At 48.2% G+C, this 26,690-nt stretch overlaps 1 protein-coding gene across 3 annotated transcripts; it reads left to right on the top strand.

Annotated features, from left to right (window-relative positions):
* On the top strand, positions 1–26,623 carry SZRD1 (SUZ RNA binding domain containing 1). Of its 3 annotated transcripts, none has more exons than XM_025855891.2 (4): positions 1–88; positions 20,077–20,126; positions 21,893–22,144; positions 23,381–26,623. In XM_025855891.2, exons 1-4 carry the CDS (start codon positions 38–40, stop codon positions 23,481–23,483), a joined length of 456 nt encoding a protein of 151 aa, XP_025711676.1. In that variant the 5' UTR covers positions 1–37; the 3' UTR covers positions 23,484–26,623. The 3 variants fall into 3 exon arrangements, with proteins under 3 accessions (XP_025711676.1, XP_073759398.1, XP_025711674.1); XM_073903297.1 differs by having other exon boundaries at positions 23,354–26,623; XM_025855889.2 differs by having other exon boundaries at positions 21,890–22,144.
* The last annotated feature ends 67 nt before the right edge of the window (positions 26,624–26,690 follow it).

The raw sequence follows: 26,690 nt of genomic DNA, 5'->3' as shown, positions 1-26,690 counted from the left end.
GGGAGGGGGTGGGGGAGGAGGGAAAGCGGCGAGTAAGATGGAAGATGAGGAGGTCGCTGAAAGCTGGGAGGAGGCGGCAGACAGCGGGGTAAGGAGGAGCCGCCGCCGTGGGGCAGGGCCGGGCGGGACCTGGCGTGAGGGAAGCCTCCGGGGAGCGGGCCTGGGGATGGTTCTCCCCAAGGAAGGGCCCCACACGCCGGGCCGGGGGTGGAGGAGAGGCCCCCGGTCCCTGAGCGCCGTGAAGGCCTCTTAAAGGGGCCGCGTTCCATTTCTCCCTCCACCTCTGCCTGGTGCGCCTTCCTCTGTACCCCCGACGTGCGCGTCACCCAGGGCGCCCCACCCGCCACCCAGGGCCTCCTTCCCTGGCCCCCGCGCCTGCTCGCTCGTCCCGGGACTTTCTGACCCTTCCTCTTCTGTCGCCGCCCCCCCCGCCCGAGGCACCATTTTAAAGTTCATGTGCTCTGATGAGGAGCGACATACCATGTGGGGGGGGTGCGCGGACCGGGGCGGCGTGCCCGGCTCCGGAGAAGAGCTGCGGAGGGCCGGAGGGGAAATTGAGTCGTCTCTGGGCCCCTCCACTCTGCGCTAAAATCCCCTATTGCTTTGCGCCTTCCGCCACTGTGGGCGAGTCTGGGGTTTTTTTCTCTTTCAGTTTTACTCTGAGAGCCCATTGCAGGCGGGTCTCCCGGGGACCCCGCCGGAACAGCCGAAAGCCCGGCGGGCAGCCCCTCTCCCCGGGGAACCACCCAACGATCTGAGCCCCGGGCGAAGGTCTCGGAGAGTGCTAGCGATTTGTAAAGTAGCCACATTCCTGGGAGAGGAGGGGGTGGAAATGGACCGTTCGATTTTGCTTTTGGAGTTTTTATTTGACTTCCAGAAGCTGTAGGAAAAAATAGCTTATCCCAAGCTGGAACAGCCGGAACCAAGTTTATTAGGTTTGTGATTAATTTGGATCTTATCAGAGTTTGTGGTTCTGTGGCGACCCTCGTGAAGATGGGGAGATGGCCTTTAGGCTTCCCCGTGTTCGTGTCTGTTCAGTGCTGGCTCGAGTGACAGCCACCTTCAAGGTTTATGTGTTGGGAGTGGGGCGTGGAGAGCCGAGTGTGCCAGGGTAGAACAGGAGCTGGGTTCCTCCTCCCCACCCCCAAGCGCCTTTGAGGGTGCTCGTTAGAGCTGGAAGAGGCCAAGAAATTGACCCTCGCAGCAGTGGGTGTATCTCTGCGGGAATGTTGAAACTTGGCTTCGCTTCGAAGTTTTTTCCGGTGGTTCAGCATTTCTTTCATGGTGTTTATGTTTTTCCACTTAGCATAATTAAAGTTTTGAAGAAGTAATTCGTTCAGAAGGTGTTTGGTACAGTTCTTATGTGCTGACCATCTTTCTTGGATTTTGACTTGAGTAAGGAGACCAATTGAAAGATTTTGTATGGAGCAACAGGTGTCATCTGGGTATTTATTCAACAAACATTTTTTAGTGTCTGTGCAGGGTAGGCAGTGTGCTTAGCAGTGACTTTGTGCCAGAGAATGCAAAATTTCCGGGTACAGGCATTTTATTGCCTACCACTAATATGAGTGCATCATTCAGACACCCTTCAGGTACACCCTCCTGCAAAAGAAGCCTGGCCTGCAATTTGAGTGACTCAAATGATAAGTTGCTTGAGCATCTTGGCCTTTCTTTGATTTTTCTCACCTGTTTACAAGGGACATGAGTATTTCTTTTTTTTTTTTTTTTAAAGGATTTTATTTGTTCATTTGAGACACAGAGATACAGAGAAAGAGAAGAGAATGCATGAGCAGGGAGAGAGGCAGAGAGAGAGGGAGAAGCAGTCTCCCCACCGAGCCAGGAGCCCGATGTGGGGCTTGATCCCAGGACCCTGGGATCATGACCTGAGCTGAAGGCAGATGCTTAACCATCTGAGCCACCCAGGTGCCCCTGGACATGAGTATTTCATGTTAAAGAAGAAAATGAAAAGAATGAATGCAGGATTCAGAAACTGGGGATTACTTTTGTTTTTCAGAATGTGAAATTCACTTAGGGATCAGCTAGCCCAATCTCAAATTTTACAGCTGAATGAACCCCAGGGATATAAGATTTAACTTAGATCTTTCTGATGCTTTCAGTGTTCTTTCTACTGTACTTCAGTAAAACCCTTTAAAACTGCCAGATACAAAGATGGAACCCAAACCTTGCCTTGTCAGCGTAATGAGTGGTAACTGCCAAAATGTACGTTTCTTCTATATCTTTTAATTGAACCATTGAAATAACCTGTAGAGTTATTGTCCTTTTATAAACAAGGAAACTGAGGTTTAGGGAGTAACCTGTCTTGCTCAAGGTCACACAGATAGTAAGTAGGGAGCTGGGATTTGACACCAAGCCTGTCTGACTCCAAAGCAGAATTCAATCTGTAGCATTTTGCTGTCTCTTTACCTGGGACCTGGGGAAGACGTGGGAGTTGGGCATTACTTTTCTTTTTTAATATGTTTGCTTTGTGCTTATATTTGAAAACTCTTTTGAATTTAATTCCCTTTTTGAATTTCACAAAGGGTTTTGTAGATGTGCACTTTTGTGGGAGGGGAGCCAGGGAGGGGATGAAGCACTATGTCCACATCACTGGGAAACCAATGCACTGTACATGTCTTTCAGATGTAGCATCTGAAAGTCTGCAGTTGCATCTTAAGTTTATCTTCTGTTTATCCTGTCTTCCAACTGATACATAGTAATGAGTGTTAAGTACCCACCCTCCAAAGAAGCAACCTGGATGGTGAGAAGACTAGCAAATGGGGGTTGGCTAATTTCTAAAGTGAACACTCTAACTTTATATAATCTGGAGGTAGTTCTGATCCTTGAAAGTAGAGACTTTTGGTGATCCCTGCCCTCATCACTACAAAAAATTTTGACATCATGCTGGAATGTCTTATGTGTCAGTACATCTGAGGTCATTTTTTCTTGCATATCTTCAAAATACTCAATATTGAGTGCTATTGTGTCATTCTAGGAAGGCTTTGAGAAACAGTCCAGATGTTCTTTAAATAGGCTGCTTTTTGCTTTTAGTATGGCGAACATTGACCTAATATAGAATTGTTCCTTTGACTGTTTCCTCCCAAGGAGTTACATCCCCAGTCAAAGGACAATTCAAGGAATATAGCTTATATTCCGCTAAGGAAATGCTTCTTTAAAAATACACTGCCTTGGGGCGCCTGGGTGGCTCAGTCATTGGGTGTCTGCCTTTGGCTCGGGTCATGATCCCAGGGTCCTGGGATCGAGCCCCACATCAGGCTCCCTGCTCCGTGGGAAGTCTGCTTCTCCCTCTCCCATTTCGCCTGCTTGTGTTCCCTCTCTCACTGTGTCTCTCTCTGTCAAATAAATAAATAAAATATTTTAAAAAAATACACTGCCTTGGGCGCCTGGGTGGCTCAGTTGGTTAAGCGACTGCCTTCAGCTCAGGTCGTGATCCTGGAGTCCCAGGATCGAGTCCCACATCGGGCTCCCAGCTCAGTGGGGAGTCTGCTTCTCCCTCTGACCCTCTCCCCTCTCATGCTCTCTCACTCTCTCTCTCTCAAATAAGTAAATAAAATCTTAAAAAAAATACACTGCCTTTGGGAGAAATGAAAATATAAATTGAGTTAACGTTGATTCAAACTCTAAATTCTGTCCTTTGTCTTAAGCACATTTCAGGGGACAAATAGAGCATTTTGTAATTGGAAGACATCTTTGTGCTCCAGGAAAGAAAAATCAGATCAGCAGTTTGCTCAGTTTCTGATAGTTTGAAGTCTTATATATTCACTTGTTTAGACAAAAAAAAGACATGACTTAGTCCATCTTGTAGGTAATGGGCTAATCCGAACCTAAGGGAAGATAAATGGTACACAAATGGAATTGGACTTATTATAATGCATTGGCAACCTCTCTGGGATTTCTTTGCATCTCAAAAGTTGCATTTTGTTTTTGGCAAGGGCAAGTCATATAGCTAATTGAAAGAAAATATATCTTAAGTTAAAGGATGACTGGTCTTCTGGACTAGAATTCAAATTTATGTTTACTTTTTACCCTCTTTGAGCCTCTAAACATGACCCCATCAGTGATGCTGGGTGGCATACAAGTCTACTGTAGGAAGGTGTCAGTAAACACTGAAAACTTACTGCGTACCAGGCACTGGATGGAGGAGTCAAATGGGTAAGGCAGCGCTTTCTTTGGAAGAGGCATAGATGGGGTACCATGGCTGGGATCAGAGACAGTCCTGTAGAGAAGGTGATGATTCAAAGGACCACTAGAATTAAGTTGTTTTAAGTCTGGAAGAGGTGGGTAGAGTGTAGGGCCAGTGTGCATATAGGCAGCAAGAGAAGAATGTGCTGCATTGGGAGAGCTACAAATACTCAAATACTTCCTTCTGGCTGTAGGGTAGGGAGTTGGCAGGACTGAATGGAAACAGATGAGGCCAGAAAGGTATGCAGGGGCCAGATCTGGAAGGGCCTCGTTGTACTTGGTCCTGGGGAGCTTGCACTTTGTCCTGAAGCTTTGAAGCCTTTTGTTTTGTTTTGTTTTGTTTTGTTTTAAGCAGAGTGGTGACATAGATTTTAATTTAAGAGGTAAGAACTTTGATTAACTTCTTATTCTTTAGAGAAGAGGCCATTCTCCGCAAAGCATGGCTTCTACCTCACTTTGATGTCTTCAGCATTTCCTGTAACTGCTGTCATTATGGAATATTTACAGTGGCTGTGGGTAGTGGGCAAATAACAGTTATTTTGGAGCTACCTGGTACTGATTTCTTTGTCTATCCCTATAGTAAAGAAGGCATTTAAAACTCGTGGTATGAGAAAGCACAAATCCCGGTATACTATGCCTAAAGGAGCCATTTCTAAGCTATTCCGGTCTTTCTGGGAAGATTGGATCCTAAGGACTGTGATGTGCTCAGTGCGGACTTTCTATAAAGCAGTTGGCCAGTTTAGACATGATCATGCTGTGAGCAGTCTGTCCCTGAGACTCTGGAAAAAGATCTGTTTTACTATGGTTTCAAAGAAGGTACGATAATGAGCTTTTCACTATAACTTCTCAGCTCTTTTCATTGAAGCTGCATGGGGGGCCTGTTACCAGCATGCTCTGGGTGTTTGAGAGAGCTGCCATGGTTGCTGTGGCCTGGAAATTCGGGCAGTCACAGGCCTTCTTGCTTTTCCTTATACAGCAGGAGAGAACTCAGTGTATCTCTCTGAAGCTTTCAGTAAATTCCTACAAAGAGAAAAGGCACTGCTGTCTCGATCTGATGACTTAAACGTATTACTGGGGCCAGCCCTTTCTTTCCAGTTTTCACCTTTATACTGCGGTGGCTTCCCCACAGTAATATCCCTTTCTGGCTGTACCAGGTAGAAGCCTTCACAAGGTATGGTGTGTTCTTTCCTGCACACTTGCCCCACAGGAGTAGAAATTTTTTTTCTGTTGGGACAGTTACTGACTTGTTGGTTTCCTAGGAGAAGACTGAGTTTAGCTACTTATAGCTGTGGCCAGAATACAGAATGCATTTTTTTTAGGTAGTAACCATAGAGATTTCTCTTGCTGAAGTGTTTTTAACTGCTACCCTCTACCAAGCATCCTTCTCTTTAACATTCAGCTCTCTGCAGGATGTTTGTTGGGAAGATAGAGGTTAAGACCCACCACCTCAGAAATTAGCAACAAGGGGCGCCTGGGTGGCTCAGTTGGTTAAGCGACTGCCTTGGGCTCAGGTCGTGATGCTGGAGTCCCGGGATCGAGTGCCGCATCGGGCTCCCTGCTCAGCAGGGAGTCTGCTTCTCTGGCCCTCTTCCCTCTCGTGCTCTCTATCTCTCATTCTGTCTCTCTCAAATAAATAAATAATCTTAAAAAAAAAAAGAAATTAGCAACAAATCCTGACCTCAGTCCTTATGTAGATAAGGAATCTCATCCTTGGGGGTAAGACATTTCAAAATGTCCCTCCCAGGGTGCCTGGGTGGCTCAGTTGGTTGGGCAACTGCCTTCGGCTCAGGTCATGATCCTGGAGTCCTGGGACTGAGTCCCACCCACATCGAGCTTCCTGCTCAGTGGGGAGTCTGCTTCTCCCTCTGACCCTCCCCCCTCTCATGCTCTCTCTCTCTATCTCATTCTCTCTCTCAAATAAATAAATAAAAAATCTTTAAAAAAAAATGTCCCTCCCAAAAAAAAAAATGTACCTCCCAGTAAGTCATCCCCTCCCCACACCCAAAACTCTTGCCCTTATAAAATGAACACAGGAAATAACAGTCATTCTTTTCTAAAAGGAATAATATGTACATTGAAATTGCATTCTTTAGGGTTGTGATCCTTAGATGTGATTGTACAGGATAGTTATGACTCGAATCTGGAGAGGTCAGGATTGTCACCACTCTTCCTAGACCATGAGAGCCAAATTCCCAGCCCTCATGCTCTGGCCTTCTTGGCTTGTACAGGCATTTGTGACCCTCCAGCTGTCAGTTCTTGCTACCTGGCTGCATGACTCGCTCGTGAATGGACTCTGACCATAAGCCTGCAAACTCCCAAATCCCACGGTCCCCTTTTGGAAGGGCTTGTTAGCATCTTAAGTTCTCACTACAGGCTGGGTGGAGTACATTTGTACATTCATCTTCCCAGTCAGTCTCTGTGACCTATTGATGTGGAGGTGTTTTTATTCCTAGTGTCCAGGAGGGGAAATCACTTGGTCCATCTCAGCTCAGCTATTGGCATCCTGAGCCCACACTCTCAGGGAGCATTCTGGACTGTTTACCTTTGCTTTTCAGCAGATAATTAACCAGTTCAGTGTTAGGATATTTAGTTGCTGGTTCCTTTGAGGTAGTTACTTGTCTCACCAGGGATTGAGCTTCTGCCTCTGTAACCTGATGGTGAGGTACTAAATTTCCTGTCCGAGAATCTCGAATTTGGTTCTTGAGAGCCGAGAGGATGCTGCTGCTGTTAGTTGTAACACTAAAAACAGTGAACACTGATGGCAAGTGACATGCTGGTTGAAATCTCGATCATAAGTGGGAAATAACTTTTTAACATCTGGGCAGGTGAAAAGAGATAATATAAATAAGTTTTGCTCCCAGATCTCTTGAGAAGATTTAACAACTCTGCCCACTGTCTTAAGGATCTCTGTATCCATAGTTGCAAACTGGCAGCTCTTGGGTATTCAGCCTATATACTCTTTGGGATGCACATTGTTTTTTATATATTGAGTTTGAATGCCTTTACCTGGGTCTTGGTTGAGCTCCTCTCCTCTCCTCTGGAGTCCGCACTTTATGTATTATGTAACCTCTTGTGTTCTGTCCTGCTGGCTTTATTGGCTTGGCCCTGGAGGCATTGTGTTTGCTGCCCGTGCTTAGTACCATGATTCTAACTAGCCTTTGATGACACTGCCCTTGGGTGTTTGGATAAACCCTTGTGGTGGTGTAGAGGGGAGGTAAGAATGATTTTGTGCCATTCCCCAGAGTCCAAATGCATATTTCCTTTGGGAGAGGAGCCTTTCTGTCTTCTTTAATAAAAGGAAGAAAGAGTAGTCACTTCTGTCAGTTAGTGACCCACTTCCTCCGTCCATGGCAATAATAACAAAAGTCAGAAGGCTAGGCTAAAGGTTTAGGTGCCAGGTCTGGTTTTTGGGCAAATCACTGCCTATCTTTCTCTCAGCTTCATTTTCTTCTTTTGTAAACTTAGGTTAATAAAATCTTGCTTTGCCTGATGGTAAGAGCTGAGTGAAGCACTTAGTAAAGCGTCCTGCAAAGGCAGATGTCAGGGCACAGAGTGCCATTGCTGTGAATGGGAGGACGTTGTTCTCCAGCTCCCCAGCCACTCCAGTACAGCCTCTGTCTGGGAAGAGTGGGAAATTCCTGAGACTGGCTAAGGGGTCTCTTTTATTGCTGCGCCTGAGGACTAACACACTCTTTTCTGTACAAGTTGGAAGGGAAAAACAGTAATAAACTTGGAGAAAGGGGAGCCCCGTTAGATTCTACCCACTATTTTATTCCAAGGATAGGGCTCACCACCATTATTCCTACTGCTGCCTGTTCTGCACCTTTAAAGGAAAGGGTTGCATGGATTCCGCCCCGCCCCCCCATGGAGCCCTTTGAAGAGGTACTGGAAGCAGAAGGAAACAGTGTCTCAACATGGCAACTCATAGTTTCTGAGATGTATCCAGCTTGAGATACATCTCAATTGTAAGGCTTGTTCTCTGTTGAAGAATTACTTCTTTTTGGGTACTTTTTCACAGATTTAATATCTGGACTTTGTTGTGATCTGCCACTGCTGTAGTCCTTCCGTAGGAACCCTGAGCTTGCACTAACCTGGCCTGAGGTGTAGGGGAGGCAGGTTGGTGTTCTCTGTCAGCCTTTATCCTGCTTGGTAGTTCCTGTGGCCACCCACTAGCCAGCTCCTGAACCCTTTTGCTTCCTCCTCTTGAGATTTAGGGTTCAGTTTTGTCACTTACTAGATGAGTGGCCTTAGGCAAGTCATTTAACCTCTGAGTGTGTAGCAAGGCTGCTGTACATCCCTTGGATTGTGCTGAGTATGAGAGGCGGTGAAGGGAGGGCACAGTGCCTTCCTTACACGAACCTGCGGCAGGTGCTTGCAGAATGCTGCTGCGGCCACCACTGCTGAGAAGGGCCTACAGCGGCCTTAGCTCTTATTTTTTTGTTTGTTTGTTTGTTTCTGTTTTTTAAATAGTTATTTATTTGAGAGAGAGAGATGAGAACGAGTGGTGGGGAGGGGCAGAGGGAGAGGGAGGGAGAGAGTCCCGAGCAGATTCCATGCTGAGCATAAAGCCTGACTCGGGGCTTGATCTCACGACCCTGAGCCAAAACAGAGTTGGACGCCCAACCAGCTGTGACATCCAGGAGCCCCCTTAGAGCCTTAGAATATGGATGGTGTTGCTGCCTTTGGACCCAGATAGACCCATTTCAAATTCTGGCTCCACTCCATACTAGCAATGGAACCATGGCTGAGTTAAATAACCTCTTGGAATCAGTTTCTAAATCATTTGTGAAATGGGAATATATCTCTAAAATCCTGTTTCAGGGGCACCTGGGTTTCTTAGTCAGTTAAGTGTCTGCCTTCGGCTCGGGTCATGATCCTGGGGTCCTGGGATCGAGCCCCATGTCAGGCTCCCTGCTCAGCGGGGAGCCTGCTTCTCCCTCTGCCTGTTCCTCTCCCCCTGCTTGTGCACGCTGTCTCTCTCTCAAGTAAATAAATAACAATTTTTTTTCAAGATTTTATTTATTTATTTGACAGAGACACAGAGAGGGAACACAAGCAGGGGGAGTGGGAGAGGGAGAAGCAGGCTTCCCGCAGAGCAGGGAGCCCGATGGAGGGCTCAATCCCAGGACTCTGGGATCACAACCTGAGCTGAAGGCAGACGCCCAATGACTGAGCCACCCAGGTGCCCCAATAAATAAAATCTTTTTTAAAAATTATGTTTCTAAAATCCTATTTCATAGGATGGTTCATTAATTCATATGTTGGATACTATTTTAGGCACTATGGACAACTATAGTGAATGAAGTTTCTTCTCATAAAGCTTGCTTTCTAGTGGAGAAAGATGGACAGTAAAACAGTAATATTTTATACACATACACAATGAAGAAAAATAAAACAGATAAGGAGCATAAAAAGTGACTGGCAGAAGTGCCGTTTTGTTGTGGGGGGGGGGGGGGTCAGAGAAAGCCTCTCCATAAAGATAGGCAGAGAGACCGAAGGAAATAAGAAAGCAAGTGTGCAGACACTGGTGGAAGTGCATTTCGGGCAGAGGGAACAGCAAGTGCAAATGTCCTGAGGCTGGAGCATGCTTGTTTTATGTGAGGAACAGTGGGGGCTAATAGCGCAGAGTGGTAGGAGAAGAAGTCAGAGGTAGCAAGGAGCCAGATCCTGTAGAGACTACTAGGCCATGGTGGGTATTATCTTGAAATAGGAAGCAATATGAGGGTGTTAAGCAGAGACTGACTTGGTTTTTAAAAGGATCATTCTGGCTGCTGTGTGTAAAATAAACTGTAGGGGAAAGAGTGGAAACAGACTGATGAGAATGCTATTTCAGCTGTCCATTCAAGGACTGTGGTAATTTGGACCAGGGAGGTCATAGCAGCAGAAGTGTTGAGAAAATTCAGGACATGTTTTGGAAGTAGAATCAACAAGTTCTGATGTGGGGTATGAAAGGAGGCATCAGAGTTAACTCCAGAGTATTTGGCCTGAGCTCTGAGAAGACTGGAATTTCTGAGATGGGCTAAGTGGAGGGAATGTGGGAGAAGCAGACTTGGGTGAGTGAATGAAATCAAGAGTTTGGTTTTGGACCTGGTAAGGTTAGGTCCCTTGTGAAATTAGGGTGGGCATATCGAGTCAGCAGTTGTATATTGATGTCTATAAAGCTGTGGAGGGGCGTCTGGGGGGCTCAGCCGGTTAAGCATCTGCCTTCAACTTGGGTCATGATTCCAGAGTCCCCGGATCGAGTCCCACGTTGGGCTCCCTGCTTAGCAGGGAGTCTGCTTCTCCCTCTGCCTCTGCTTCTCCCCCCCCCGCTCATGCTCACTCCCTCTCTCAAATAAAAAGATCTTTAAAAAAAAAGAAAATGTGGAACTAGATGAGATCACTGAATAGGCCAGCAGAGCTATAGAAGAGGAGAGGGGCAAACTCTCCAACCTCGGGAGGTCTGGATAGGAAGAGGAGCCTATCCTGTTGCAAAAGAAATCAAATACGGGGTGTGAGAGGAGCTACCAGGGAGGTAGGAGGAGACTGTGGGAGGTGGGATCTGGGAGGCTGGTATAGAAGATGCTTTAAGAGGGGCAGCTGGTGGTGCAACCACTCTGGAAGTATGGAGGTTCCTCAAAAAGTTGAAAATAGAGCTACCATACGATCCAGCAGTTGCACTACTGGGTATTTACCCCAAAGATACAAATGTAGGGATCCAAGGGTACGTGCACCGATGTTTATAGCAGCAGTGTCCACAATAGCCAAACTGTGGAAAGAGCCAAGAATGTCCATCGACAGATGAATGGATAAAGAAGATGTGGTGTATACACACACACACACACACACACACACACACACACACACACACTGGAATATTATGCAGCCATCAAAAGGAATGAGATCTTGCCATGTGCAACGACGTGGATGGAACTGGGAGGGTGTTATGCTGAGTGAAATAAGTCAATCAGAAAAAGACATGTATCATATGACCTCGCCGATATGAGGAATTCTTAATCTCAGGAAACAAACTGAGGGTTGCTAGAGCGTGGGTGGGGTGGGAGGGATGGAGTGGCTGGGTGATAGACATTGGGGAGGGTATGTGCTATGGTGAGCGCTCTGAATTGTGCAAGACTGTTGAATCACAGATCTGTACCTCTGAAACAAATAATGAAATATATGTTAAGGAAAAAAAAAAGAAGAAGATAGCAGGAGGGGAAGAATGAAGGGGGGGAAATCGGAGGGGGAGACGAACCATGAGAGACAATGGACTCTGAAAAACAAACTGAGGGTTCTAGAGGGGAGGGGGGTGGGGGGATGGGTCAGCCTGGTGATGGGTATTAAAGAGGGCACATTCTGCGTGGAGCACTGGGTGTTATACGCAAACAATGAATCATGGAACACTGCATCAAAAACTAATGATGTAATGTATGGTGATTAACATAACAATAAAAATTAAAGAAAAAAATTTTAAAAAAAGGGCAGCTGGGTGGCTCAGTCAGCTGAGTGTCCAACTCTTGATTTCAGCCCTAGTCATGATCTTAGGGTTGTGGGATTGAACCTTGTGTCGGGCTCTACACTTACTGTGGAGCCTGCTTGGGATTCTCTCTCTCCCTCTGACCCTCCCTTCACCCCCTAAAAAAAAAAAGAAAGAACATGCTTTAAGGAAGGAGTTTTGAGCAGTGTTGGATGATGCGGAGAGATTGAGTGAAGTGAGGATGTAGAATTTACCATTGAATTTGGCAGCAGTGGAGGTCTTTGGTGACTCCCAACAACAGCAGTTTCAGAGCTAGTTTGACACAAGGTGGTGAGTGTTACTCAGAGCTGGGCCTGGACCAAAGGTTGGGCACTGGGTAAGTGCTAGTTGCTGTCATGCCAAAATGACAGGACTCACCAGAGTAGGTTTTGCACATCAGTAAACAACATGCCCCTTGGGTCTCTAAGGAATTAAGTTGCTAGTTGCTGAAAGATTAAACGTATAACAGATAGATACATCTTATTCTAAAGTTAGATCTCAAGGAGTGTTGTCCAAGGAAGTACCATGCAGCCACACATGTAATTTAAAAATTCCTCAAAGCCACATTTAACCATCTGAGCCACTCAGGCGCTCCTCAAAGCCACATTTAAAAAGTAAAAAGAAATAGGTGGGATTAATTTTAGTATTTTTTAAAAGTTTAATTTACTTAACCTCTATACCCAACAAGTGGGGGGAGGGTGGCTCAAACTCACGACCCTGAAAATAAGAGTCACATGCTCTACCCACTGAGTCAGCCAAGTGCCCCTAATTTTAATATTTTAAACGGAATGCAGTATACCCCAAATAGTATCATGTCACCATGTAATCAATACTGATAATAGGTTAATGAGCTATTTTACACTATTCTTGGACTAAGTCTGGGAAACCTGCTGTGCATTTGGCCCTTACAGCACAGCTCAGTTGGGACTGGCCATGTGTGGTGGCCACTGGACGGGGGAGCGTAGCTGGAGAGTATGCCCAAAGGATTTCCTCTTTCTGGGCAGGTGCAGAGAGATCCTGAAAGCCCCAGTGAACTTGGGAAGGAAAGCAGGAAGCAGTTTTCCTTTCCAGGGAAGTACGAATTGTTTTGTCTTTACACACACTCCGCCAAAGCCCTTCACGGTTTTCTGGTGCCCCTGGTTTCTTCAAATTCTTACCTTGCTGGCCCAGTGAAGTATAGCCGACTTTCTGCAGCAGCTTTTTGAGTAGTGTTCATATCAGCTAATAAAAGCCATTGCCTACTTCAGCTCAAGTAATCTCAGAAGTTTTTCAGTTTAGAAAATCTCTTATTTGGGGTCCCTTTCCTTTTTTCCTTTCCTTCTCTTCATGTTTTCATCTTTCCGCTCGGTTTTTTTATACCCCTCCCTTTTCCTTGACACTTTTGTTCTTTAGGTCTCTGCAGTTTTCCCTGACTCCTCATTGCAGGATCACTTGCTCTCCATTTCTCTTCCAAAAACACTGTTCGTACAGCTGATGTAGCAACTGTGGTTCCCTTATCTGTCTTCTCCCTCCTGGCTGGGCTCTCCTCTTCCAATGATGATTGCCTGACCTCTGGGGGTCCAGCATCTGACACATCTCCTACCTTATAGTAGATTTTCCACAAATGCTTGTTTCCAGCTTTTTGTCACAGTGAAGCAAAAGGACACCTTTGAGATACATTAGCAAAGCATGGACTTCCTTAGGGAGGGAATTTTAAAACTATATCCTGTGCCCCCACAGTAACCCACTTAAAGTGGAATCTTTTTCCTTGCTAAGGGAATAACAGAATGGAAGAGTGTATTGTGGGAAATAGAACCTTCCAATACACTAATGTGTCTGTATTAAAAAGGCAGCCAATGAATTCATGGCCTTGATGGTCTTGTGTCTCAACTTCTGAATGCTGCCTTTTTAAAGATTTTATTTTGTTTATTTTAAATAGATCTTTGTTTTGTTTTTGTTTTTTAAGATTTTATTTATTTTGACAGAGAGGGAGAGAGCACTGGGTGGGGGGGGGGAGGGAAAAGCAGACTCCCATCTGAGCGGGGAGCCCGATGTGGGGCTGGATCCCAGGACCCCAGGATCATGACCTGAGCCGAAGGCAGATGCTTAATGGACTGAGCCACCCAGGGGCCCCTATTTTTTTAAAGATTTTATTTATTTATTTGACAGAGAGATAGAACAAGTAGGCAGAGAGGCAGGCAGAGGGAGAGGGAGAAGCAGGCTCCCCGCTGAGCAGGGAGCCCCATGTGGGGCTCGATCCCAGGACCCTGGGATCATGACCTGAGCCGAAGGCAGCCGCTTAACGGACTGAGCCACCCAGGCGCCCCTAAAGATTTTATTTTTAAGTAGTCTGTATACCCAGAATGGGGTTCGAACCTACTACCCTGAGATCAAGAGCCACATGCCCCACTGACTGAGCCAGCCAGGCGTCCCAACTTTCAGGGGGTTTTTTGTTTTGTTTTTGACTTAACCAATAGTGTTTGCCCAGGAGTTGAGTTAATTAATGTTTTGATCCTGATGGTGATCCTGAATGAAACATGGGTTTGATTAAACCTGGCATGGTAAAACTTTGAGGGCTTCTCTCCCTGGAGTTAGCCAGCAGCGGTAGAGTAAGCACTGTCACTCTCAAGCCACTGACGGAGAGAAACAAGGCAAGCGGGGCTAAAACATACAGTTAACAGAGTTGGTGTGGGACTCAGTTGGTTCAGTTAAGCATCTGCCTTCCGCTCAGGTCATGATCTCTGGTTCCTGGGATCGAGCTCCCACATCGAACTCCCTGCTCAGTGGGGAGTCTGCTTCTCCCTCAGCCCCTCCCCCGCTCAGCTCATTCCCTCTCCCTCCCTCTCTGAAATAAATGAATAAAAGCTTAAAAAATAAAATTGTTGAAAACAAAAAAACCAAGAGTTGGGGTGGGGGTGGTTTGGAGAAGTGTCTGTGGATTACACGCCTGGATTTGAAATGGCCAGTGGTGTCCTCCAAAAGTACAGAGACCTTTTTATCTGATAGTTTTAAACCAGATTTTGCTGGCTCTAGCTGTAAATTCTTGTGTTTCACTCCTAAGTGAAATTGGGGCCCTTGTAAGAACAGGCAGAATCTCATGCAGATGTGTGGTATGGGAGACATAGGTGCCTTGCTGGGGACACAGGAGGGAGTGGATGCTGGGGTCGTGCCCAAGACATAGAGAGATCAGGCCCAGCCTGGCGCTGTCGCTGGTGCTGGGAGTTCAGGGCCAGAAATGTTGGAATGAAGGCCTGCTTTCTCCTCCTTCCCAGCATCTCCTGTGCTTTTTTCTGAAACGGTGGCATTGTGTTCATCAGGACCTGTCAGGCTTCAGTTCTGAGAGAAACCCTGTACGTGTGGGGTTCCTGTCTCTTTTTAGATTCCACCCAGTGTCTGTCTGCAGATGTGTGCTCCCCAGTTTGGGGTAGCTGCACAAGACCAGACAAATCTGTGGTACATGGTCACAAAGAGTCCAAAACCAGTCGTTATTCCTTGAATTTGAAAGTCAGAAAATGTCATCTTCTGAAATGGAAACTGACAAAGAGAAGCAAATTATCTGAGAAGAGTCACTTAAATAGTAACTTCTGATAAAAAGAGGTTATTTCCTAACTTGGAGTCAGGAATCTCCATTTGATATAAGATTTCTTGAAATCTTAGGAATTGTGTTGATTGTGTTGGTGACCGGGGATTCTGGTTATCAGAGGAGAGATGCAGTGGTGGAGCAGGGTAGTCCGCTCCTCTGGCACTATGGCGGCGGCGGGGGGGGGCGGCAGCAGAAGGTCAGGCACCAGAAAGGGTGGCCACCCTCTCCACCCCCACAGTGTAGCAGAGGAGGATTTGGGTTTGTTCACTCTGTCTCTTGTGAGTTTGGCTAGTTTGAATCAGTCCCCCAGGGCATCATCACCCCCAGGTAAACCGATAGTCTGTTTCTTGAATGTTCAGGCCTGAGGGTACAAATGGGGCCGAGCTGTACTTTGCACCGAGGCCCAGAGCAGCCCAGTTACTGCTCTTCTTTGCCTTTCTGCCTCTTCTCTCCGCTTCCCACTTTGGTTTTTTCCTTTCTCATCCACCTCTTCCTGCTAATTTGCCTCCCCTTGCAGATTCATCCCTTTCCTCTTTGTCTCCTTTAATCCTTTGGAAGATGGTGGCTGTGTAACAGAATAGGCTGGGACGGCCCCGTCCCTGCTCTTTCCCTCGTGTGCCTCCATCCCCCAGCTTTCTGTGGGAGCTCACAAAGACAGTCACTGCAAGGTTAAGGGCATCAGCAGCCAGTGAAGCTGTGCTTCTTCCTCAGATGAGTGGAATTTGCAGATGTTGCTTCGTTGCATCTTGACTTCATTCACCTTGTGGCTGGGGCCTCTCCTTTACCTCCCATAAGGGACTGGCCCTGTCCAGAACTACCTTGCTCCCCACTGTGGGTCTTCATGACCTCCTGCCTTCACTCCTTCCTTCTGGTTTTGCTTGTTCTCTCGGACCAAGAAGGGTGTACCTCATTTTGTAGAGATGTAGCCCCACCGGAAAAGTGATATCTGTATCTGTTAGTAGGAACAGAGCTTTTGCTTGGGTTTTGACCCAAAGAGGAGACCACGGACCTCTTAACAGAGCACAGGGCATCATCTTCTGGAGTCTGCTCAGTGCTACTTGACCAAAAATAGCTAGCCTTTCCAGGAACAGTCATGGGAAATCAAACTTTTCTTAGCACTTCACCTCTGATGTGCTTGTGCCCTAACACCTGCTTGTGTCCTGGTGACCTCTCGTCGCTCCGAGAAGTCATAGAGTGATGAGCTTATATATGGGTTTCTTTCACTGCGTGTGGAGTTTGGGCCTCTAACACAGAAGTCTTGACCTTGGACCAGGGTTCTGTTCATCCTTATGAAAAGAGAAGGTGCCCTTAGGTGATAAGGTTTCTTGTTTGGGGCCCACATCTAGATGCTTCCTCATGCAGCATTCTGAGGCCTGTTTAATTCCACTGGGCTCCACTTGTCTCTGGAGGAGACAAGCATTCTCCTTGTAGTGCACCCCGTAGGAAAGTTTTGGCTTGGTGCAGCTCTTCAGAGCACGAGACTGAGAGCAGCTCAATTGCAAGGCCTTGTCCCAAAAGAGAATGTTCTGACTCATGATACCTGGACAGACGCCAGAGGGAGCTGCAGCGCTCTCTCCATTTGCCGGCAGGGCACTCCCTCTTAGCGGGGCCAGCTCTGGGCACACTGGTGTCCAGCTGGCCATCCGGACATGGTCAGGATCAGCTTTCTCCCAAAGCTGTTGGATTTATATCCCATTCTCTAATCTGATGGAAGGATTCCTGCTCAGCTCTGATAAGCCATCCTGCCTGGTGTGATGGAGTTTGATGGGAGCGCTAGTCATTGGAGTGCCACGGAGCAATGTGACATTCAGGGGAGATGAGGAAGAGATCAGGATCTAATGGCTTTACCATCTCCAGGGGGTTGAACAGCTGTGGAGCTGTGCTGGCGTCGGGGAGGGCTTCGAAAGGCCGCAGTTCTTGGGCTGCCTCTGTGGTTTACTTTGTGACACTGGGTTTGTTTCTTAACCTTCCTGAGCCACATTCCTTCATCTGACAGAAAGGGGTAAAAGCTCTTTTGTCTATCAGACAGGGGTGGTGTGAACAGAAAATGAGTGTCTGGGGGAAGTGTATTTGACAGCCGTAAAGCATTATATTGACGTAAGGCATTATTTGTAAAGCCAGCTGTTTATATGTCAGGTATATCTAGTCTGGGGACAGAGGCCCCTTCACTCAGGTATGGTCCATAATGTCCTCTTAAAGGACTTTTCTCTCTCCAGCCTCCATTTGCTGGGCCTGGGCAAATTCTCTATCTTCCCTCAGGCCCAACAGAAAGAAGGAAGCAGTTTGCTCTCCTGAGAGAAACCTGGATGGGACTTCTCACATTCAGCTAAAGTAATGTGTATTTTACCACCATTAAGAAAAAAAAATTGACTCATGTATTAGCCCATTTGCCTAAATGCCTTATTTGGCTATATCATAGTGATATGAAAGTGAGAGTTCATGTAATGAAGTTTAAAAATGTAGAGCTTTCCCATAAAAATCTTGAATTTGTTTTTTATTTTATTTTATTTGAATTTTAAAATACCAGCTCTGGTCATGTCAGCCAAGGCTCTGCTGCCTGTCTGTAGGCAGGGCCAGTGCCCTTTGGTGCCTTGCAGTCCCTTCAGTTCCCCACTATGCTCCCTGCAAAAGGAGTTTGGGTTACTTGCCTGGCCCGTGGAGGCATTTGGTTCTGACCCTGTGTGAGGGCCTCTAAATCCCACAGATGGTAAACTTTGCATTTATGGTGGAGAAACTTGAGTAAGAAGTGTCATTTTCAGATGGGAACAAAATGATACAGTATGGAGCTTTAAAACTAAGTTAGTTGTGGAAAGCCCTTACATGGTAACAGGCTTTAGACTAATGTGAGACATAGGATCTACTCAGGCCAAACAACCAGTATTAATTTAAAAAAATTTAGAAGAATTACAATTCTGATACAGTCAGTGCTGTGGGCCTAGACTCCCTGCGCGTCTGTCAGTTCCCAGAAACCATCCAGGTCATGCCTGTACTCTTGGTGCACCTTTGCCAGTCAGTCATCAAACAGTTGTTGAGTGTCGGGTAGGTCATAAAGACAAACAATGTTAAACACAACTCAGCACCAATCAGAATGAATGTCGGTGTTAGACTGGATTGAAATCTAGCTTCATATGCTGAGTCAAGCTTCATATTGTTTACAGGAGACAAACATAAGAAGAGGGAAAGATGAGAAGGAAAAGAGAGAAACATTCTGGGGAATACTAACCAAAAGAAAACTGGCACAGCTTTATTCATATTAAATAATAAATTTTAAGGCAAAGAAGATCATTTCATAATGATGAACAGTAATTTACTAGAAAATAATCTTTGATTCTTTGCATAGTCAGTAAACCTAACAAATGAGTAAGAATGTAGAGGTTCTGAACATTATAGTTAACCAGCTTGAACTGTACTCATCAACTGTAGAATAGTCATTTTCAAGACATTTGAAACATGAAAACTGGCTACCCACTTGGCCCTGAGGTGGATCTCAGCAAATTTCAAAGACTTTACTGGCAGTTAAGGCAGTGACTCTTAACATTTTGCAAGTTCTAGACTCCTTTGAAAAATCCCATATATCCTATAGGTCAAGATTGTCAACTTCAGCACTACTAACATTTGGGGCTAGGTAATACTTTGCTGTGAGAGCTGTTCTGTGCATTATAGGATTTTCGCAGCATAGCGTCCCTGGACTCTACCCACTAGCTGCCACTAGCACCTCCCCTCTGGCAGGGACATCCAAAAATGTCTCCAGACATCGCTAAATGTTCCCTGGGGGGAAAGCCAGTCCTCGTTGAGAACCACTGTTACAAGTCTTTTCTTCAGAGAAATAATATAATTTTTCATACACCTTTTCCTACTCCAGTAGCTAAATGTTCTTGTCCTCACTGAGGACAGTTGAGTGGGATGTTTCGTATGAAAAAGCAGTGGGGCGGCCAAGGAGCCTGAAGGTTTGGTCTTTGTCCGCACATAGCTTCCTCCCGTCCAGTGTGTGGACCCTTGTGCGTGAGGGTATGGGAGCATCATCTGTGATGATGTGCCGAGGGCCTGAGGGCTCACTGCCAGCCAGTTTCACAGATGTTAGGCTTCTGTTTTGTTCTAGACCTTTGGTTAGGTAAAGGTGCCAGTCACAGAGTTCAAGTCCGTAACAGTGGGGGAGAAGAGGCTGTAAAATATGTGATAACCTGTGCTCATGAAGGAATGGAAAAGGGAGAGCTTAATGTCTGAGATGAACTGTGTATGGGGTCAGGGAGGATTTCACCACGCAAAGGCTGATGTCAGTGTGGGGTTTGCAGGGTCAGTGGAAGTTTGCAAAGGGGAGGCTATTGCGGGCGGGTGGATCAGCATGCTGGGTTCTGGGGCTTAGTAACATCTCAGTTTCATAGTCATGTAAAACAGGAACAGAAGATAAAGGAAGCTAGGGACGAGGCGTGCTTAGGAGCTTGGACTTAACCTGGCAAGCAATTGAAGGGGTTTCAGTGGGGAAGTGACACAGCCAGATTTTTGTGTAGGAAGTTGATTTGAGTGGCTCTGTGGAGGACAGATTGGAGGCCAGGAGACTAGTCGGAAGCTATACAAAGAACCCAGCTGCATGCTGAGGTCTAGAACTATCACCGTGGCCATGGGGATGGAGGGAGATGAACCTTTAGGGAGTCAGGTTTCCAAACCCAAGTCTAGTAAAGGGAGGTCTGCATCCGTTACCTCAAAGGGCACACTAATGTCCCTGCTCAGAGGACACCGTCCTTAGCTCTGAAAATAAAGACATAAGTTTTTATCTAAGAGAGATTTTTTTCCACTTTTTATATACATTTTTTTCCTCTAGGAAATAGACAGACGGTTGGAAAAAAAACTGAAGATCACACAAAAGGAGAGGTAAGGCTGCTGTCTGGTCTGAGGGCTCATGCACTCTGCCAGTTGAGAGCTGGGCAGTCAGTGGTGTTCTCCAGGTGGCCGTTAGGGTTAGCAGGGCAGGTTCCTGAGCGTGTCCCTCCAGGATGTGGCTGGAGGCTTTGAGAGTGAGACTCGACTGTTGCATCTGCCTTCTAACTTAGTAGGTACCCGGTGTGAGGTGGTCTGGTGGAAAGTGGGGAGGTGACAAGTCAGAAAACTTGGGTTTTAGGCTGGCTCTGTTCCAGTTGCTCTGAGGTTTGGGACAAGCTGTTTTCCCCTCTGGACATCAGTTTCTTTCTCTGTGACATAAAGAGGTTGGACAGATGATTTCTCTGGGCCCTCCATGACGTACATGGTGGCTGAGGGCATTATGGGGGTATTCTGGAAGAGAAGATTCTCAGAAATTCTCAAAGACCTTTTTAAGGATATTTTCCCCCACCCAGACAGCAGAGAAAGTGGGTTTCAGAGCATGTGAAAGTTGACCTCAGCCGTCTGTCTTTGGACTTAGGTAACCTGTGGGCTTCCCACAGGGACAGTGAAGGGAGGAGGAGGAGAGGACCTCTCTGGACTTGCTTACCATTCCCCAGGGGACGCCATGGTGCCCTGCCCACCCACTAGTTTCCTGGCTCCCTGCCTCTGATCAGATTGCTGGCTCCTTGTCTGTCTGCTTGTCTCAGCAACTGCACTGATGTCTGGTTACAGTCCCTTTGCCACGCCATTCCTGTCCCACGTGGGACTTGTTCCAGTCCCCCTGGCAGCAGCTGAGTTGCTCCAGCCCCTTCCCATCCTGCCAACTGGGACTCTGAAAACAGGCCCCCGTAGGCTGTTGGCTTCTGAAGAGAAGCTAGTTGGGGCTGCTCTGGGGAGGGTCTTTGTGGCTGTTGAAGGGCCGTCATTCCTGCCTGGATCCCTTTTTCCCTGGTGGCTTTTGTTTCTCTCCCTTCCTGTGTGGTTTTCCACCTCTCCTTGTGGACGCATTGTCCGGTGTGCACATCCACCAGCCTTGGACAATGCTTCTCCTCTGAGCACTGCCAAGCACTGTTTCTAGGATTATCCTTTATCCCAGCCCCGCCGCGTCCAGCATCCCAGGGAGCCATGGTGAGGGAGGTGTCTCTGCTCAGAAACTCTTCTGAAGAGATGATCCAGTTGTCTGGAGTAGCTTGTCTCTGGGAGGCACAGGTCACTTACCAGAAGGCTGAGGCGGTTTGGTAAACCCCGTCTTGGTGCCAGGCAGGGATGGTGGAGTGGGCTCCTTTGTAGTGTTTGACTGGTGTGAGCACCTGTGCTGGAAGGCCATGGCTAGAGTGAACACTTTGCTGACCCCTCAGCTAAGGGGTCCCACTACACCAGCCTGTTACACTCTGGTCTGTGTAGGGAAGTTGGGATTTTAACTGACGTCATTGGATTCTGGGCACGAAATGTTTTGCCACAGGGGCCAAACAGTGGTTGATGTGACTGTGAACCGGGGGATAGAAGTCCCAGAATGAGGTGCTGTTCCAGCCCCCCTTTGCCTGGGGTTAGGTCTGAGGAGCAGACCTGAGGACGACATAAGCTTATGGCAAGGTTGCTCTTTTGGGAAACCCCTCTTGAGGAGTGAGAGTTTTGGTGTCTGGTCAGAGGCCAGAGAATAATGAAAAGAATTAGGAGGAGGGAGGGGAAGTGAAGGGAGGGGGTGGGTGAGGGACATGGATGGGGCCTCTGGAGTCAAGGGTAAGACTTGTGAAGCTGTATTTGCTCTTTGTCAGCAGGAAATCCAAATCTCCTCCCAAAGTGCCCATTGTGATTCAGGACGATAGCCTTCCCACGGGGCCCCCTCCACAGATCCGCATCCTCAAGAGGCCCACCAGCAATGGTGTGGTCAGCAGCCCCAACTCCACCAGCAGGCCAGCCCTTCCTGTCAAGTCCCTAGCGCAGCGTGAGGCGGAGTACGCTGAGGCCCGGAAGCGGATCTTGGGCAGCGCCAGCCCCGAGGAGGAACAAGAGAAACCCATCCTCGACAGGTGAGTGCAGCCAGCAGGGCTGACCATCCACCACTCCGCCAGGCCGCTCCGAGGTGGAAGGGGGAGTAGCCTCGCTGCGGGCAGAGTAGTGAGAAGTGGGCAGAATCAGCTCTAGAACCGTGGCAGCTCCAGCTGCCAAGCCCGACCTGGTGGGCAAGTTCAGGGTCTGCTGCTTCGGCTCAGGACTGCAAGCTTTGAGGTCGTGGCTTACTGCTCTGCCGCCTCTGCAGGCGGGCACGGGGGTGGGGAGGGCGCAGTGTGGCGCAGAGGTTAAAGACACAAACTCTGAGTCAGAATCTGCCATTTGCTTCCACTTCCGGCTGCCTAACCTCTCTGTATCCTCATAGCCTCATCTGTGGGGGAAATGGGGTAACGATAGTACCTCCCTTGTCAACTCGTTGTGCAAATAAATGTGTGGTGTTCTGAGAACCCTGCCTGGCACAGCGGATGGTACCCCACGAAGTGCTTAGATGTTATCTTCCGGGTCTTATAATAGCTCTCTGTGATGTTTGGTGCATTTTCTAAATCCTTTTTCGTTCCCAGCACTTTTTTTTTTCTCTGCAGTCCTAGAGGTTGCATTATGTAAATTTGTCACCTCCTGCTAAAGCAGTATTTGTTAAAATAGCCTCTTTCTGACTTTGAGAGGCCTCCTTGGGTTTGCTATTCTGGGACTTGAACTAATCTATGTACCTTCTTCCTGTCCCTTCATTAATTTGATAGACTCCCATTCTCCTCTAAGCCTTCACTTGGCAGCCTAGAAAAGGTCTGTTTCCTTGTAGTCTTCCATGTTAAAATGAGTCAACCATTAGCCACATGATTTGGAGAGAAGCAGGAGGGTAGCCATGGCCGATGCCTGGTCCCTCTCCTGAGCTCTGGTTAGGGGTCTCTACCTCTGCCCGATACCCTGAAGGGTCTGCACCACGCAGTTCTGTGGAGGCTGAACTTGTCCAGAGGCTCTGTGGAGCCTCTGGACAAGCTGGGCCCTTGAGCACTCCCCCTGCCCTCTAGATTCAGGGGAAGAGCGCTGCCACTGCTCAGGTGAACATAGACCACCTGCCTCACCTGCCTCACCTGCCCACAGGGGCTTCCCAGCTTGCAGATCCCGAGTCTGCTCATCGGAGAGGGAGCCAGAGCTGGCTGACGGCTACTTTGCCTTGTGCTCTAGCTGCAGTTTTAAGATCTGGGGACCTCTTTTATGTCCTTTTTCAGGCCACCCTCTGATCTTCTTCCCTCCAGGCCAACCAGGATCTCCCAACCTGAGGACAGCAGGCAGCCCAATAATGTGATCAGACAGCCTTTGGGTCCAGATGGGTCACAGGGCTTCAAACAGCGCAGATAAATGCGTGTGGGAAAGGATGCCGCCGCTGCCGCCGCCGCCTCTTGGGTCGTCCGCCACGGGTCGCACTGCTGTGGCAGACAGCTGGACTTGAGCAGAGGGAACGACCTGACTTACTTGCACTGTGATCCCCTTTGCTCCGCCCACTGTGACCTTGAACCCCATGCACTGTGACCTCCCTCCTTCCCCCCCCCTTCCCACTGTGATTGGCACGTCTACAAGGGCTGTCCCAAGTCAATGGAAAGGGAAAGGGTGGGGGTCAGGGGAGGGTTGGGGGGACCCACGAAGGACTCAGAGTAGAGAGTCAGACAGTGCCACTTGGCCACTTGGGGTAAAGCCAGTGCCAGCAATAACAGTTTATCATGCTCATTAATTTGGGATTTCAAAACACAGATGAGAATTCCCGTCCACCCACCTGCAAGTGCATGTCTTCATCACTTAAAAGCAAGTTCCATTTGAAAATATCCTTTCTTTTTTTTTTCTCCTTCCTATTTTTGTTTGTTTATACAAATACCTGATTTGCAAGGAAAAGTGCATGGGAGGGGTTTTAGCAGTTTAATGAATTTTTAATTGAGAAAGGGTAGTTTGGTAGTCTACTTAAAAATGTTTCTGGGAAATTCACTAGGAACATTAACCAATAGGACTTTGGTGAGCTTAGCTTCTGTATTCCTACTGCCGCCCAGAGAAGGGGCAGGGCTCCGCAGCCCCCTGGACAGATGAGCACCCCATGCCTATACCTCCCTCCCTCAGCTGAGTCCCGGGGCATCTAGGCCCTACGTGGAGACTGAGCTAGCTGTACGGGCTCAGAGAGCCTGGGGAGGGTGCCAACCCCACCTCTAGTATTTTGGGAGATAGGGAAAGTGAACAGACTTCCCCTTCCCATACCCCTCAGGGTGGTTCCCTGCCAGCCAGGCTTGCTCCTTTTGGAAGAGAGCAGGGAGTGAGATGCACTCCGGGCTCGGAAGTAAGGGATGTGAGACTTGCTCAGTCTTGCTGAGACTTGCTGCTCCGAGGAGAGCCAGGAGAGAGTGGCTCCAGGACTCTGAGCCTCCTGCCCAGTGTGCTCAGAAGGTGGCTAGATCTTCCCACTCCAGCAATGCTTAAACTCTCAAGGGTCTGTGGAGCACCATCTCTGTTGATGGCACCAGCTTGGTAACCATGCCTGGTACATTTCCTTTGTGAAATCATTACCTTGGGAGCTGACCATTCATTTGGGAAAAGGCAAGCTGTGCATTGCAAAGATTGGTGGTGACAGACTGGTTCCCCATAGACCCAGGCTACCCTTCACCCATTTTTCCAGAGCGAGGGCCTGGAATGAAGGCAGTTTCCCCTCTGTCCCTAGAGCCTAGAGATTTGCTTTGGCTCTTTAAGGTGGAAGAGGCTAAGGGCAACTGCGCAGAGCAGCTTGTGTGTGTGTGTGTGTGTGTGTCTGTGTGTGTGTGTGTGTGTGTGTGTACAATCGGGGTCCTCTCAGGCTTTCTGGTCTCTTCCGTTGCACTGCGCCTTATCCCTCAGCCAGCCAGATAGCCTCCCACCAAGCGGATGAGTTTGGGAGTGGATGAAAGGACGTTTTGTGATTAGGGCAGCTTGCGGTGGCCAAGGTGACAAGCTCGGTTTTGCAGGCTCACTCCACCTTCGGTTCATCTGGCTTTCAGCCTTGCCCTGTGGGAATGTAGGCCAGGCCCAGCAAGCCGTGTCCCACTGCATCTCCCACTGAGGAGGAAGGGCCAGCTGCCGTTGGAATCGCAGCTAGTCCATAGCACAGCCTTGTGACCATGAGCAGCCGGGAACTTGTACGTGTGCAGAGCTCGGACGGAGCTTCGGTCATGAGGAAGCCACAGGCTGCTGGGTTGTACCCAGAGGCTGTTGTGAGGGGGTGACCCCCAGGAGTGGGCAAGGAAGAAGGTCGGCTACTGTCTTTATAGCTCCGCTGCCCTGTGACCAAGTTTCCTCCTTCTGGATGCAGTATCCAGCCCTCATGTAATAGTGGTTTCTGGCCCGAGATGAGACTGTCCTTTCAGTTGGAGAAGGGCACAGAGGTAGGCCAGGTGGCATGGCCAGGAGTACTGATTGCTCAGCCAATGGGACCACCTGTTCTTGCCCCCCTCTCCCGTAGCGGGAACCAAAAGGAAGGTCAGCTGATGGGTGTCTGTGGATTGAGGATGTAGTAGGGACTGGTGTTCCCACCTCCCTCTGGCCAAAGATGGGGCTTTGCCCGCTGTGTGCCTGCCACCACCCACCAGCAGTTGTACCCTTGGCTTCCCAGATGGAGAGGTGGCAGGAAATTTTTTAAAAAGAAAGAAAGAAATGAAAACAAGGAACTGTATTATGTTGGGGGGAGGCGGGAGGGGAGATGGGAGAATGGTTTGGATTTTGTGTGTCGGGGGGTTTTTTTTGTTTGTTGGGTTTTTTTTTTTTTTGGTAGTTGTCTGTAACTTTCCTTAAGTGCGCCTTTTTTTTTTTTTTTTTTTTTTTTTTAAAGTAAGCTGCAGGCTTTGGCTTGGAAAACCCCAGGGGGGTGGGGGTGGGGCAGAAACCTGAGGCTGCTGCCCCTTTATCTGCCTTCATGGTACTGTCCCCTTCCCCCAGCTCCTCCTTGACCCCATGAGCCAGGCCTCAGACCTTCCAGCTAACCGCTTCCCATGAGCCACTACTCTGATGTCAGCCTATAACCAAAGGAGCTGGGGGTCCAGGCCTGGTGACCAACCCTTCTCAGCCCACTCAATCAGGGTGCTCCCCACCTGCAGGCAGGAGGCAACACCCTATCTGCTACCATCAGCCCCTTCCAGAGCCCACTGCCCCGCCCCGCCCTGCCCTGTCCAGCCCGGCCAAACCCTGCTCTGCCCCATGTGGGTATGCTCTGCTCAGGGATGGGCCGGCAGGGCTGCCCCAGCCTCCCTGGTAAGCAGAGACTCTGGAAACCTCTGGGGTCCTGTTTTCTGGTCGTGTGATCCAGGGGTGCACATGGGCCCCTTGGGTGTCTGAACAGAAGGGCATGGGAGGGAGGGCCGCATCCCTGCAGTCCTGCTCTGCTGGTCTAGCGGGCAGCTGCCTACCCCCCGCCACCCCGCACCGCGGGCTCCTGAGTCGGCAGATTAAGCATTTTATAAATTGTATTTTAAATACATGTTTTAAACTTGTCAGTGCCTTGTCCTCATTTCAGTCCCTGGCCTCCTAACCTCTTGCTGTGCCTGCTTGTTTAACCACTGG

The sequence above is a fragment of the Callorhinus ursinus genome, unplaced genomic scaffold (genome assembly GCF_003265705.2).
Source record: "Callorhinus ursinus isolate GAN/ISIS: 27379988/994484 unplaced genomic scaffold, GSC_fseal_2.0 scaffold18, whole genome shotgun sequence".
In the NCBI taxonomy this organism is placed as follows: domain Eukaryota; kingdom Metazoa; phylum Chordata; class Mammalia; order Carnivora; family Otariidae; genus Callorhinus; species Callorhinus ursinus.
Note: the sequence above shows the minus strand (reverse complement) of the source record. Positions and strands in the feature narration are given on the sequence as shown.

Excerpts from the sequence above, each read along its gene's own strand:
- SZRD1 (XM_073903297.1), top strand. The coding sequence starts at position 38 with ATGGAAGATGAGGAGGTCGCTGAAAGCTGGGAGGAGGCGGCAGACAGC. Across the intron at positions 89-20,076 it reads AGGAGGCGGCAGACAGCGGG|GAAATAGACAGACGGTTGGA; the intron begins GTAAGGAGGAGC and ends TTTTTCCTCTAG. Across the intron at positions 22,145-23,353 it reads GAGAAACCCATCCTCGACAG|GCCACCCTCTGATCTTCTTC; the intron begins GTGAGTGCAGCC and ends GTCCTTTTTCAG.